The 14,780-nt window shown below is 47.0% G+C and overlaps 1 protein-coding gene across 9 annotated transcripts in view; it reads right to left on the reverse strand.

Moving 5' to 3' along the window:
* KMT2C (lysine methyltransferase 2C) overlaps positions 1–14,780 on the reverse strand; it is a 573,154-nt gene that overhangs the window by 180,786 nt on the left and 377,588 nt on the right. For 6 of the 9 annotated variants that reach the window (XM_063921867.1, XM_063921863.1, XM_063921864.1 and 3 more), the window contains 3 exons: positions 13,160–13,279; positions 12,829–12,876; positions 9,757–9,894 (listed from right to left, as the gene is read on the reverse strand). In XM_063921867.1, coding sequence (XP_063777937.1) covers positions 9,757–9,894; positions 12,829–12,876; positions 13,160–13,279 — 306 coding nt within the window. The remainder of the gene's footprint in view (positions 1–9,756; positions 9,895–12,828; positions 12,877–13,159; positions 13,280–14,780) is intronic. The other 3 variants (XM_063921859.1, XM_063921862.1, XM_063921860.1) reach the window with 3 other exon arrangements.

A 14,780-nucleotide genomic window follows, 5' to 3' on the forward strand; every position in this document is an offset into this window, starting at 1 on the left:
GTGTGGAATAATACCCCTTTCCTTGTTGTAGGAGGGGTACTTTGATTATCACCTGCTGGGAATACAGCTTGTGAATTGTTTCCAATACTGCCTCCCTGTTGGAGGAAGACGTTGGTAAAGCAGACATCAGGAGCCTGCGAGGGGGAGACGTCTCGAATTTCCAGTCTGTACCCCTGGGATACTACTTGTAGGATCCAGGGGTCCACTTGCGAGTGAGCCCACTACGCGCTGAAACTCTTGAGACGACCCCCACCGCACTTGAGTCCGCTTGTACGGCCCCAGCGTCATGCTGAGGACTTGGCAGAAGCTGTGGAGGGCTTCTGTTCCTGGGAATAGGCTGCCTGCTGCAGTCTTCTTCCCTTTCCTCTATCCCTGGGCAGATATGACTGGCCTTTTGCCCGCTTGCCCTTATGGGGACGAAAGGACTGAGGCTGAAAAGACGGTGTCTTTTTCTGCTGAGATGTGATTTGGGGTAAAAAAGGTGGATTTTCCAGCTGTTGCCGAGGCCACCAGGTCCGATGGACCGACCCCAAATAACTCCTCCCCTTTATACGGCAATACTTCCATGTGCCGTTTGGAATCTGCATCACCTGACCACTGTCGTGTCCATAAACATCTTCTGGCAGATATGGACATCGCACTTACTCTTGATGCCAGAGTGCAAATATCCCTCTGTGCATCTCGCATATATAGAAATGCATCCTTAAATGCTCTATAGTCAATAAAATACTGTCCCTGTCAAGGGTATCAATATTTTCAGTCAGGGAATCCGACCAAGCCACCCCAGCGCTGCACATCCAGGCTGAGGCGATCGCTGGTCGCAGTATAACACCAGTATGTGTGTATATACCTTTTTAGGATATTTTCCAGCCTCTCAGCTGGCTCCTTGAGGGCGGCCCTATCTGGAGACGGTACCGCCACTTGTTTTGATAAGCGTGTGAGCGCCTTATCCACCCTAAAGGGTGTTTCCCAACGCGCCCTAACTTCTGGCGGGAAAGGGTATACCGCCAATAATTTTCTATCGGGGGAAACCCACGCATCATCACACACTTCATTTAATTTATCTGATTCAGGAAAAAATAAGAATTTACTTACCGATAATTCTATTTCTCGTAGTCCGTAGTGGATGCTGGGGACTCCGTAAGGACCATGGGGAATAGCGGCTCCGCAGGAGACTGGGCACATCTAAAGAAAGCTTTAGGACTATCTGGTGTGCACTGGCTCCTCCCCCTATGACCCTCCTCCAAGCCTCAGTTAGGATACTGTGCCCGGACGAGCGTACACAATAAGGAAGGTGTCACGATCCGGGTATCTGGACGCCATTACTTACCCTTCAGATGCCTCCTAAGGCGGGCTCAGCGTTCCAGGACCAGATTCCGCTGTTCCTGAGTTTCCACATGCAGAGTGTCAGAGTGGTGTTTTCATCAGCCGCGGCCTCCGCTGTGCCCGCGTGGTTAAATGTGCATCTATCAGCCTGGCGTCTCCTGTCTCCGGTGGCCGGCGCCGCCATTACTGTTTCCCAGACCACATGGATTACAAACCAAACTTCCCTCCAAGTGTCTGCATGGGCGCAGCCATCTTGGATTCTGTCATCTGATCATTTCCACCAATCTGCTGTTTGTATTGTTGATTTGCATAATTGCCTAGCCAACCCCTTCCTTGCTGCAGGTATAAGTAAGCTGTGCCTGAGCAAGGAAGACGTCAGTGCTTTGGTTGTCAAACCTAGTTCCTGTTTGTCTCTCTTCTATGATTGTCTTCCAGGTTCCAGCTCCTGTCTCAAGACTTCCACCATAGAGACCCGCACCAGCATTCCACCTGCGGTGTAGCCTGACTCTCCAATCCATTGTGGATTCATCTGTTTCCAGCTACAACACTACCTGCTTCCAGCCTCAGCTTCCAGCAGAATACAGCTTCCCTTAAAGGGCCGGTGTCCTTTCTACACTTTACCACTCTCCACCGGAATTATTATTTCTCCGCTCTCAAGTTCTACATTTCAGTTCACATTTCATCGCTCCCAAAGTTCATTTATTATTTAACTGGTTCCAGCCAGTATCCACTCCGTGCTAACAACAGTCTGGTTCCAGCCAGTATCCACAGCAGCTGTTTTACCTTCAGCAACCCAGCTCTTCCTGGAACACCAGCTGGTACAATCCTGGGTTATCTCCATTGCTACAGCCGGGCCTGGTAAGGACTTTCCATCTAGAAGATCATAAGAACTATCTCACACTACCAGTGCCCTGTGGCTCCTGCCATGCTGTAGTACTCAGGAACTGTATTTATTCTTTGCTGACTTTTACGTTTTCCTTTATTGCTGCTGTGATGCGGAGTTGTCATAATAAACATCATTGACTTTTATCTAAGTTGTCGTGGTCACGCCTTCGGGCAGTTATTATTCATGTTACTTACATGTCCAGGGGTCTGATACAACCTCCCAGGTTCCGGTACATCTCAGCCCCTACAACTGAGGCTGCCTCCCGTCAGCTCAGGCCCTCAGTTGTGACAGAAGGATTTTGAATCCCGGGTAAGACTCATACCAGCCACACCAATCACACTGTACAACTTGTGATCTGAACCCAGTTAACAGCATGATAACAGAGGAGCCTCTAGAAAAGATGGCTCACTACAGCAATAACCCAATTTTTTGGTAACAATAACTATGTACCAGTATTGCAGACAATCCGCACTTGGGATGGGCGCCCAGCATCCACTACGGACTACGAGAAATAGAATTATCGGTAAGTAAATTCTTATTTTCTCTAACGTCCTAAGTGGATGCTGGGGACTCCGTAAGGACCATGGGGATTATACCAAAGCTCCCAAACGGGCGGGAGAGTGCGGATGACTCTGCAGCACCAATTGAGAGAACTCCAGGTCCTCCTCAGCCAGGGTATCAATTTTGTAGAATTTTACAAACGTATTTGCTCCTGACCAAGTAGCTGCTCGGCAAAGTTGTAAAGCCGAGACCCCTCGGGCAGCCGCCCAAGATGAGCCCACCTTCCTTGTGGAGTGGGCATTTACAGATTTTTGGCTGTGGCAGGCCTGCCACAGAATGTGCAAGCTGAATTGTACTACAAATCCAACGAGCAATAGTCTGCTTAGAAGCAGGAGCACCCACCTTGTTGGGTGCATACAGGATAAACAGCGAGTCAGATTTTCTGACTCCAGCCGTCCTGGAAACATATTTTCAGGGCCCTGACAACGTCTAGCAACTTGGAGTCCTCCAAGTCCCTAGTAGCCGCAGGCACCACAATAGGTTGGTTCAGGTGAAACGCTGAAACCACCTTAGGGAGAAACTGAGGACGAGTCCTCAATTCCGCCCTGTCCGAATGGAAAATCAGATAAGGGCTTTTACAGGATAAAGCCGCCAATTCTGACACGCGCCTGGCCCAGGCCAGGGCCAAGAGCATGACCACTTTCCATGTGAGATATTTTAACTCCACAGATTTAAGTGGTTCAAACCAATGTGACTTTTGGAACCCAAAAAACTACATTGAGATCCCAAAGTGCCACTGGAGGCACAAAAGGAGGCTGTATATGCAGTACCCCTTTTACAAACGTCTGAACTTCAGGGACTGAAGCTAGTTCTTTTTGGAAGAAAATTGACAGGGCCGAAATTTGAACCTTAATGGACCCCAATTTCAGGCCCATAGACACTCCTGTTTGCAGGAAATGTAGGAATCGACCCAGTTGAATTTCCTCCGTCGGGCCTTACTGGCCTCGCACCACGCAACATATTTTCGCCAAATGCGGTGATAATGTTTTGCGGTTACATCCTTCCTGGCTTTGATCAGGATAGGGATGACTTCATCCGGAATGCCTTTTTTCCTTCAGGATCCGGCGTTCAACCGCCATGCCGTCAAACGCAGCCGCGGTAAGTCTTGTAACAGACAGGGTCCTTGTTGGAGCAGGTCCCTTCTTAGAGGTAGAGGCCAAGGATCCTCCGTGAGCATCTCTTGAAGTTCCGGTTACCAAGTCCTTCTTGGCCAATCCGGAGCCACGAATATAGTGCTTACTCCTCTCCATCTTATCAATCTCAGTACCTTGGGTATGAGAGGCAGAGGAGGGAACACATACACTGACTGGTACACCCACGGTGTTACCAGAGCGTCTACAGCTATTGCCTGAGGGTCCCTTGACCTGGCGCAATACCTGTCGAGTTTTTCCCAACGGTTTATAATCATGTGGAAGACTTCTGGGTGAAGTCCCCACTCTCCCGGGTGGAGGTCGTGCTGAGGAAGTCTGCTTCCCAGTTGTCCACTCCCGGAATGAATACTGCTGACAGTGCTATCACATGATTTTCCGCCCAGCGAAGAATCCTTGCAGCTTCTGCCATTGCCCTCCTGCTTCTTGTGCCACCCTGTCTGTTTACGTGGGTGACTGCCGTGATGTTGTCCGACTGGATCAACACCGGCTGACCTTGAAGCAGAGGTCTTGCTAAGATTAGAGCATTGTAAATGGCCCTTAGCTTCAGGATATTTATGTGAAGTGATGTCTCCAGGCTTGACCATAAGCCCTGGATATTCCTTCCCTGTGTGACTGCTCTCCAGCCTCGCAGGCTGGCATCCGTGGTCACCAGGACCCAGTCCTGAATGCCGAATCTGCGGCCCTCTAGAAGATGAGCACTCTGCAACCACCACAGGAGGGACACCCTTGTCCTTGGTGACAGGGTTATCAGCTGATGCATCTGAAGATGCGACCCGGACCATTTGTCCAGCAGGTCCCACTGGAAAGTTCTTGCGTGGAATCTGCCGAATGGGATTGCTTCGTAGGAAGCCACCATTTTACCCAGAACCCTTGTGCATTGATGCACTGAGACTTGGCTCGGTTTTAGGAGGTTCCTGACTAGCTCGGATAACTCCCTGTCTTTCCCCTCCGGGAGAAACACCTTTTTCTGGACTGTGTCCAGGATCATCCCTAGGAACAGAAGACAAGTCGTCGGAACCAGCTGCGATTTTGGAATATTGAGAATCCAATCGTGCTGCCGCAACACTACCTGAGATAGTGCTACACCGACCTCCAACTGTTCCCTGGATCTTACCCTTATCAGGGAATCGTCCAAGTAAGGGATAACTAAAATTCCCTCCTTCGAAGGAATATCATCATTTCGGCCATTACCTTGGTAAAGACCCGGGGTGCCGTGGACCATCCATACGGCAGCGTCTGAACTGATAGTGACAGTTCTGTACCATAAACCTGAGGTACCCTTGGTGAGAAGGGTAAATTTTGACATGAAGGTAAGCATCCTTGATGTCCCGAGACATCATGTAGTCCCCTTCTTCCAGGTTCGCAATCACTGCTCTGAGTGACTCAATCTTGAATTTGAACCTCTGTATGTAAGTGTTCAAAGATTTTAGATTTAGAATCGGTCTCACCGAGCCGTCCGGCTTCGGTACCACAACAGTGTGGAATAATACCCCGTTCCCTGTTGCAGGAGGGGTACCTTGATTATCACCTGCTGGGAATACAGCTTGTGAATGGCTTCCAAAACTGTCTCCCTGTCAGAAGGAGACATCGGTAAAGCCGACTTTAGGAAAACGGCGAGGGGGAGACGTCTCGAATTCCAATTTGTACCCCTGAGATATCACCTGAAGGATCCAGGGGTCTACTTGCGAGTGAGCCCACTGCGCGCTGAAATTCATTGAGACGGGCCCCCCACCGTGCCTGATTCTGCTTGTAAAGCCCCAGCGTCATACTGAGGGCTTGGCAGAGGCGGGAGAGGGTTTCTGTTCCTGGGAACTGGCTGATTTCTGCAGCCTTTTTCCTCTCCCTCTGTCACGGGGCAGAAATGAGGAACATTTTGCCCGCTTGTCCACGAAAAGACTGCGCCTGATAATACGGCGTCTTCTCATGTTGAGAGGCGACCTGGGGTACAAACGTGGATTTCCCAGCTGTTGCCGTGGCCACCAGGTCTGAAAGACCGACCCCAAATAACTCCTCCCCTTATTAAGGCAATACTTCCAAATGCCGTTTGGAATACGCATCACCTGACCACTGACGTGTCCATAACCCTCTACTGGTAGAAATGGACAACGCACTTAGACTTGATGCCAGTCGGCAAATATTCCGCTGTGCATCACGCATATATAGAAATGCATCTTTTAAATGCTCTATAGGCAAAAATATACTGTCCCTATCTAGGGTATCAATATTTTCAGTCAGGGAATCCGACCACGCCAACCCAGCACTGCACATCCAGGCTGAGGCGATTGCTGGTCGCAGTATAACACCAGTATGTGTGTAAATACATTTTAGGATACCCTCCTGCTTTCTATTAGCAGGATCCTTAAGGGCGGCCATCTCAGGAGAGGGTAGAGCCCTTACAAGCGTGTGAGCGCTTTATCCACCCTAGGGGGTGTTTCCCAACGCACCCTAACCTCTTGTTATCGGGGGAAAACCACGCATCATCACACACCTCATTTAATTTCTCAGATTCAGGAAAACTACAGGTAGTTTTTCCTCACCGAACATAATACCCCTTTTTGGTGGTACTCGTATTATCAGAAATGTGTAAAACATTTTTCATTGCCTCAATCATGTAACGTGTGGCCCTACTGGAAGTCACATTTGTCTCTTCACCGTCGACACTGGAGTCAGTATCCGTGTCGGCGTCTATATCTGCCATCTGAGGTAACGGGCGCTTTAGAGCCCCTGACGGCCTATGAGACGTCTGGACAGGCACAAGCTGAGTAGCCGGCTGTCTCATGTCAACCACTGTCTTTTATACAGAGCTGACACTGTCACGTAATTCCTTCCAACAGTTCATCCACTCAGGTGTCGACCCCCTAGAGGGTGACATCACTATTACAGGCAATCTGCTCCGTTTCCACATCATTTTTCTCCTCATACATGTCGACACCAACGTACCGACATACAGCACACACACAGGGAATGCTCTGATAGAGGACAGGACCCCACTAGCCCTTTGGGGAGACAGAGGGAGAGTTTGCCAGCACACACCAGAGCGCTATATATATACAGGGATAACCTTATATAAGTGTTTTTCCCCTTATAGCTGCTGTATTGTTAATACTGCGCCTAATTAGTGCCCCCCTCTCTTTTTTAACCCTTTCTGTAGTGTAGTGACTGCAGGGGAGAGCCAGGGGAGCTTCCCTCCAACTGAGCTGTGCGGGAAAATGGCGCCAGTGTGCTGAGGAGATAGGCTCCGCCCCTTTTTCGCGGACTTTTCTCCTGCTTTTTTATGGATTCTGGCAGGGGTTAAAATTCATCCATATAGCCCTGGGGGCTATATGTGATGTATTTTCGCCAGCCAAGGTGTTTTTATTGCTGCTCAGGGCGCCCCCCCCTAGCGCCCTGCACCCTCAGTGACCGAAGTGTGAAGTGTGCTGAGGAGCAATGGCGCACAGCTGCAGTGCTGTGCGCTACCTTGGTGAAGACAGGATGTCTTCTGCCGCCGATTTTCCGGACCTCTTCTGTCTTCTGGCTCTGTAAGGGGGCCGGCGGCGCGGCTCTGGGACCCATCCATGGCTGGGCCTGTGATCGTCCCTCTGGAGCTAATGTCCAGTAGCCTAAGAAGCCCAATCCACTCTGCACGCAGGTGAGTTCGCTTCTTCTCCCCTTAGTCCCTCGATGCAGTGAGCCTGTTGCCAGCAGGTCTCACTGAAAATAAAAAACCTAAACTAAAACTTTCACTAAGAAGCTCAGGAGAGCCCCTAGTGTGCACCCTTCTCGTTCGGGCACAGAGATCTAACTGAGGCTTGGAGGAGGGTCATAGGGGGAGGAGCCAGTGCACACCAGATAGTCCTAAAGCTTTCTTTAGATGTGCCCAGTCTCCTGCGGAGCCGCTATTCCCCATGGTCCTTACAGAGTCCCCAGCATCCACTTAGGACGTTAGAGAAACTACAGGTAGATTTTTCACACCCCACATAATACCCTTCTTGTGGTACTTGTAGTATCAGAAATATGTAACACCTCCTTCATTGCCCTAGTTAACATGTAACGTGTGGCCCTAAAGGAAAATACGTTTGTTTCTTCACCGTCGACACTGGAGTCAGTGTCCGTGTCTGTGTCGACCGACTGAGGTAAATGAGCGTTTTACAGCCCCTGACGGTGTTTGAGACGCCTGGACAGGTACTAATTTGTTTGCCGGCCGTCTCATGTCGTCAACCGACCTTGCAGCGTGTTGACATTATCACGTAATTCCTTAAATAAGCCATCCATTCCGGTGTCGACTCCCTAGAGAGTGACATCACCATTTCAGGCAATTGCTCCGCCTCCTCACCAACATCGTCCTCATACATGTCGACACACACGTACCGACACACAGCACACACACAGGGAATGCTCTGATAGAGGACAGGACCCCACTAGCCCTTTGGGGAGACAGAGGGAGAGTTTGCCAGCACACACCAAAAACGCTATAATTATACAGGGACAACCTTTATATAAGTGTTTTTCCCTTATAGCATTTTAATATATATATATATATATATATATATATATATATATATATATATATATATCGCCAAATAAGTGCCCCCCCTCTCTGTTTTAACCCTGTTTCTGTAGTGCAGTGCAGGGGAGAGCCTGGGAGCCTTCCCACCAGCATTTCTGTGAGGGAAAATGGCGCTGTGTGCTGAGGAGAATAGGCCCCGCCCCCTTTTCGGCGGGCTTCTTCTCCCGTTTTTCTGAGACCTGGCAGGGGTTAAATACATCCATATAGCCCCCAGGGGCTATATGTGATGTATTTTTAGCCAGAATAAGGTACTATCATTGCTGCCCAGGGCGCCCCCCCCCAGCGCCCTGCACCCTCAGTGACCGCTGCTATGAAGTGTGCTGACAACAATGGCGCACAGCTGCAGTGCTGTGCGCTACCTTATGAAGACTGAAGAGTCTTCTGCCGCCGTTTCTGGACCTTCACTTTTCGGCATCTGCAAGGGGGGTCGGCGGCGCGGCTCCGGGACGAACCCCAGGGTGAGACCTGTGTTCCGACTCCCTCTGGAGCTAATGGTGTCCAGTAGCCTAAGAAGCCAATCCATCCTGCACGCAGGTGAGTTCACTTCTCTCCCCTAAGTCCCTCGTAGCAGTGAGCCTGTTGCCAGCAGGACTCACTGAAAATAAAAACCCTAACAAACTTTTACTCTAAGCAGCTCTTTAGGAGAGCCACCTAGATTGCACCCTTCTCGGCCGGGCACAAAAATCTAACTGAGGCTTGGAGGGGGGTCATAGGGGGAGGAGCCAGTGCACACCACCTGATCCTAAAGCTTTTACTTTTGTGCCCTGTCTCTTGCGGAGCCGCTGGTCCCCTTGGTCCTGACGGAGTCCCCAGCATCCACTTAGGACGTCAGAGAAAGACTATTAATTTATATTTATATAGACCTAATGTCCTATACATAGGACACTTAATCATTTTGTAACTTGCGCCGGATTTGTAAAAATATTTCAAAAGGTTATAGAGATTACTCTGCTACTGCTCTGGTGAGTGCCCCTTTCTCATTGGACTATATGTTTCCAGCTGGGTGAACATGTGAATCAATAAATTTACAGTATGTATAATCCAAATGACTACAATTCCTCACAGATGAATGGAGGCACGTTGTAAAGTCACAAGAGTGCACAATGGTAAACTATAAATGTAAATCTTCACCCCCAGGTTAGGATACATTAAGAAGAACTACAAATAGGGTAACAGACGTCTCTGGTCAATTGTCTATCTTCAGCAACACAAATTTACACACAGCATCATAAAATGTCATAGGCAGTTACAAAAACCTTATCAAAACATTGAAAAAAGTTTACCATCTGTAACCATTTTGTCAAGTTCCGGGCTGAGAATCCCATCTAGCTGGTCCTCACTTAAAGGTCGAGAACTGTGGGTGACGATGGCGTGAGGCAGAGAAGACTGATCATCCGATATGGTACCTATGTCAAGCCCCGCTGAGGGGACAAGCGACAGGAATCTAAAGTAAGTCTTTAAACCTAAACATACCTTGACTGTACCCCCCCCCCCCCCCCAATCGATCCACTGACACAAAGATATCACATAAAGAAGGAAGATCAGAATGAAGTAAGATGACTAGAGCAGGCCTCCTACTAATTTTCTCCTCCCACACTTTGGGGCAGATGTATTAACCCTGGAGAAGTGACAAAGCAGTGATAGGTGGAAAGTGATCACTCACCAGCCAATCAGCTCCTAATTGCCATTTTTTAAACCAGTAATGATTGGCTGGTGTGTTATCACCTTACACTTATCACTGCTTTATCACTTTTAATCCATCTGCCCCCTTGTCTGAGAAGTGAAAGTAAAGAGGGAGATCAAATCAGATGAGTTAGAAAAGATATGGTTGAACAGAACACATTAGCAGCTGTATATGTATTTATACAAAAGTATACCAGTATATTACGTAGGAGACACACCATAGAGGACAATGAGCAAAAGGTTCACAGCACTTATCTTAAACAGTAGTTATTTAAGAAGTAACTGAAGCATTAGTTTATGGCTTTGTAGAAAATACTATGTACACTGCACCATCATCAGCGTGAGCATTTTGACGAGACTGGAAAGGTATACTATCCTGCAAATGACGTATCTGACAACAAATAATATATTGTATATCCTTCTGCCATTTTCCAGGGCAATTTGCCACTGTGCCACTACTCTGTTTTGCTCTATGTATACTTTTTATTACTTTAGTGGGTCAAGATCACATGCTGACAAATAAGAAAAATGCAGAGCAAAATTGTAGTAATTATTTACTTTATAAAGTAAAGAATATCTGGAGTGCTTATTTGAAACGGTAATAAGTTGTTACAATAATATAACAATAGCACAGAGTCATATAAAATTCAATATATTGCAATGACTGAAAAAAATGGTAATGATCACTATAAAACACAGTAATCTCAAATAGATCATATGCCCTGTGAAGCGAGAGAAGACAGTGCTCTGTTTTGCGGTTGCGTTGGGCTTTGTACTTGTTTAAAATGGACATCTCGTTATTCTGTTTTTGAACTTTTAACAGAGAATCTTTGATTTCAACATTTATGTGTTAGTACACTCTGTTTTTTACTTTGGTAATTAGGCAATAATAGAAATAGAAAATAGCACACAAATTGTACTATACAGTAGCATATACATAGTTCGTACAAGCCCACTATAACGTAAAATGTATTTATTTATATACATTTTTAGATACAAGTATATCACATATATGTAGCTTATCTGAAAGCGTAATAGATTTATTTAATATTTACAAATTGCATATACAGCTCTATGTTTAATTTGGGGAGTCCCTAGTTTGCTTGTTTTGGCCTTTTACCACTAATGAAGGGGGGTATACAATTCTTGGCAGAAAGACGACAGTTTACGGCTTTTTTTTAGGTTTGAAAGGGGTTCCGACCTATTCAATGATGGCTCAGTTTTTCCGACAAATCGGGAATTCAGACTTGTTGGCAAGCATGCGTATTGTCGGAAACGCGATACACGTGCATTGTCGGAAACGCGGACAAAGCCAACAGGTTTTATCCCCGTTTCCGACAATGTCAATCAGACTTTAAGAAAAGTCGGGTTGGCATTGTCAGGAACAGACAAATTCTGCCGTATTTGTCCACGCATTGAATACTTAGATGTCGGATCCTTTCCGTCGGAAAGGATCCAACATCTATTCAATACACCCCTAAAAGATTCAGTGTAAACTATTAAATTCAGTTTATATGTAACTGATACTGCTAGCAGCTATTAGTCAGTCCTGCACTGCCATGGGACTGTCCTGGATCTGACAGTGCTAACAGCTATTGGTCTGTCCTGCACTGCCATGGGACTGTCCTGGATCTGACAGTGCTAACAGCTATTGGTCTGTCCTGCACTGCCATGGGACTGTCATGTATCTGACAGTGCTAGCAGATATAGGTCTGTCCTGCACTGCCATTGGACTCTCCTGTATCGGACCATGCTAGTTATAGGTCAGTCCTGCACTGCCATGGGACTGTCATATATCTGACAGTGCTAGCAGATATAGGTCAGTCCTGCACTGCCATGGGACTGTCATGTATCTGACAGTGCTAGCAGATATAGGTCAGTCCTGCACTGCCATGGGACTGTCATGTATCTGACACTGCTAGCAGCTATAGGTCTGTCCTGCACTACCATGGGACTGTCACGTATCTAACAGTGCTAGCAGATATAGGTCTGTCCTGCACTGCCATTGGACTCTCCTGTATCTGACCATGCTAGTTATAGGTCAGTCCTGCACTGCCATGGGACTGTCATATATCTGACAGTGCTAGCAGATATAGGTCTTTCCTGCACTGCCATGGGACTGTCATGTATCTGACAGTGCTAGCAGATATAGGTCAGTGCTGCACTACCATGGGACTGTCCTGCAGTATCATCAACAGATGCTCTCTATAAAGGAAGCAGCACAGCGCATTTACTTTGAACACTATCTGCTGTGACTGGCGTTCCAGCAACCAAATCAGATATTTTTGGCACCCTCTCTGTATCAACCAGCTGTCAACAACAAGCTCACAGAGATGGAGTGGGTGGTGCCTGCATCAAAAGTGATCATACACTGCTATCTATAAAATCTTTACATACAGTACAGCATACAAATCTCAAAACCTTGCAGCTATTCAAGCACACAATGGAAGTAGAACCCCCCCCCCCCCAGAATTTAGTTCAGTTCTGGTGAAAAACGAAGATCTTTTTTTCTTTATAAGTAGGTGTAACTGTATTTTTCAGTTATTCATATCTAAAAGATAGAGACAATGAAGCAGAAGCAATCATGGGTGTTCCATGCATGCATACAGAGTGTGAGCAGGTAAGGATGGACTAACCCACCTAGCTAGGGGATTTTCTATGGTTTATCTTACCAAAAGGAGAGGATGAATTCTCGACCTGGAAATTGTATAAATCAAGACCTACAGGACCCAAACCAGATAAAATGGATGATTATAACAAAGAAGAAGGGAAGGAAAAAAAAAAGTGGAATTGAATGTGTCAAGCAGCATGCTAAAAGAACAGTATGCAAAGCAATAAACAATTAAACAAGCACTTTAAAGGTTGCAAGCAGACTCAGGGGAAAACAAATCACAAGAAACATTTTTATATGGGAGGGTTCTAGCAAATGTAACTATAGACTAGTCTTATTATGCTGGTAGAGACTTTACTAAAAGACCAAGAGGAAAGTATAAATGGACAAACCTTTTAAACACATACCAGCTTGGCTTGTAGATTTAGCAAGATCATCCGAAAGTATTCCGAAAATATCATCTTCAGCGTTCAAAACCTCGGACAACTCAGCGAGAGGATCCTGGGATGACCCTACAAAAGTAAAAACAAAAGTTACTCAGTGACATTTTGATCATGCACAACATTTTCTTTGGATGTATTATGTGCAAAGTAAGCAGTCTTTAGAAGCTGTTATAATAAGAATTTACTCACCGGTAAATCTATTTCTCGTAGTCCGTAGTGGATGCTGGGAACTCCGAAAGGACCATGGGGAATAGCGGCTCCGCAGGAGACTGGGCACAACTAAAGAAAGCTTTAGGTCACCTGGTGTGCACTGGCTCCTCCCACTATGACCCTCCTCCAAGCCTCAGTTAGGACACTGTGCCCGGACGAGCTGACATAATAAGGAAGGATTTTGAATCCCGGCTAAGACTCATACCAGCCACACCAATCACACCGTATAACTCGTGATACTATACCCAGTTAACAGTATGAAATACAACTGAGCCTCTCAACAGATGGCTCAACAATAACCCTTTAGTTAACAATAACTATGTACAAGTATTGCAGACAATCCGCACTTGGGATGGGCGCCCAGCATCCACTACGGACTACGAGAAATAGATTTACCGGTGAGTAAAATCTTATTTTCTCTGACGTCCTAGTGGATGCTGGGAACTCCGAAAAGGACCATGGGGATTATACCAAAGCTCCCAAACGGGCGGGAGAGTGCGGATGACTCTGCAGCACCGAATGAGAGAACTCAAGGTCCTCCTCAGCCAGGGTATCAATTTTGTAGAATTTTGCAAACGTGTTTGCCCCTGACCAAGTTGCAGCTCGGCAAAGTTGGAAAGCCGAGACCCCTCGGGCAGCTGCCCAAGATGAGCCCACCTTCCTTGTGGAATGGGCTTTTACAGATTTTGGCTGCGGTAGTCCAGCCGCAGAATGCGCCAGCTGAATTGTGCTACAAATCCAGCGAGCAATAGTCTGCTTAAAAGCAGGAGCACCCAGTTTGTTGGGTGCATACAGGATAAACAGCGAGTCAGTTCTCCTGACTCTAGCCGTCCTGGAAACATAATTTTTCAAGGCCCTGACTACGTCCAGCAACTTGGAATCCTCCAAGTCCCTAGTAGCCGCAGGCACTACAATAGGTTGGTTCAAGTAAAAAGCTGATACCACCTTAGGGAGAAACTGGGGACGAGTCCTCAATTCTGCCCTATCCATATGGAAAATCAGATAAGGACTTTTATATGACAAAGCCGCCAATTCTGATACACGCCTGGCCGAAGCCAAGGCCAATAACATGACCACTTTCCGCGTGAGATATTTTAGATCCACGGTTTTTAGTGGCTCACACCAATGTGATTTTAAGAAACTCAACACCACGTTGAGAACCCAAGGTGCCACTGGAGGCACAACCGGGGGCTGAATATGCAGCACTCCTTTTACAATGTCTGAACTTCAGGTACTGAAGCTAGTTCTTTCTGGAAGAAAATCGACAGAGCCGAGATCTGTATCTTAATGGAGCCTAATTTTAGGCCCATAGACACCCCTGCTTGTAGGAATGCAGAAATCGACCTAGTTGAAATTCCTC

This window comes from Pseudophryne corroboree, chromosome 5 (genome assembly GCF_028390025.1).
Source record: "Pseudophryne corroboree isolate aPseCor3 chromosome 5, aPseCor3.hap2, whole genome shotgun sequence".
NCBI lineage: Eukaryota > Metazoa > Chordata > Amphibia > Anura > Myobatrachidae > Pseudophryne > Pseudophryne corroboree.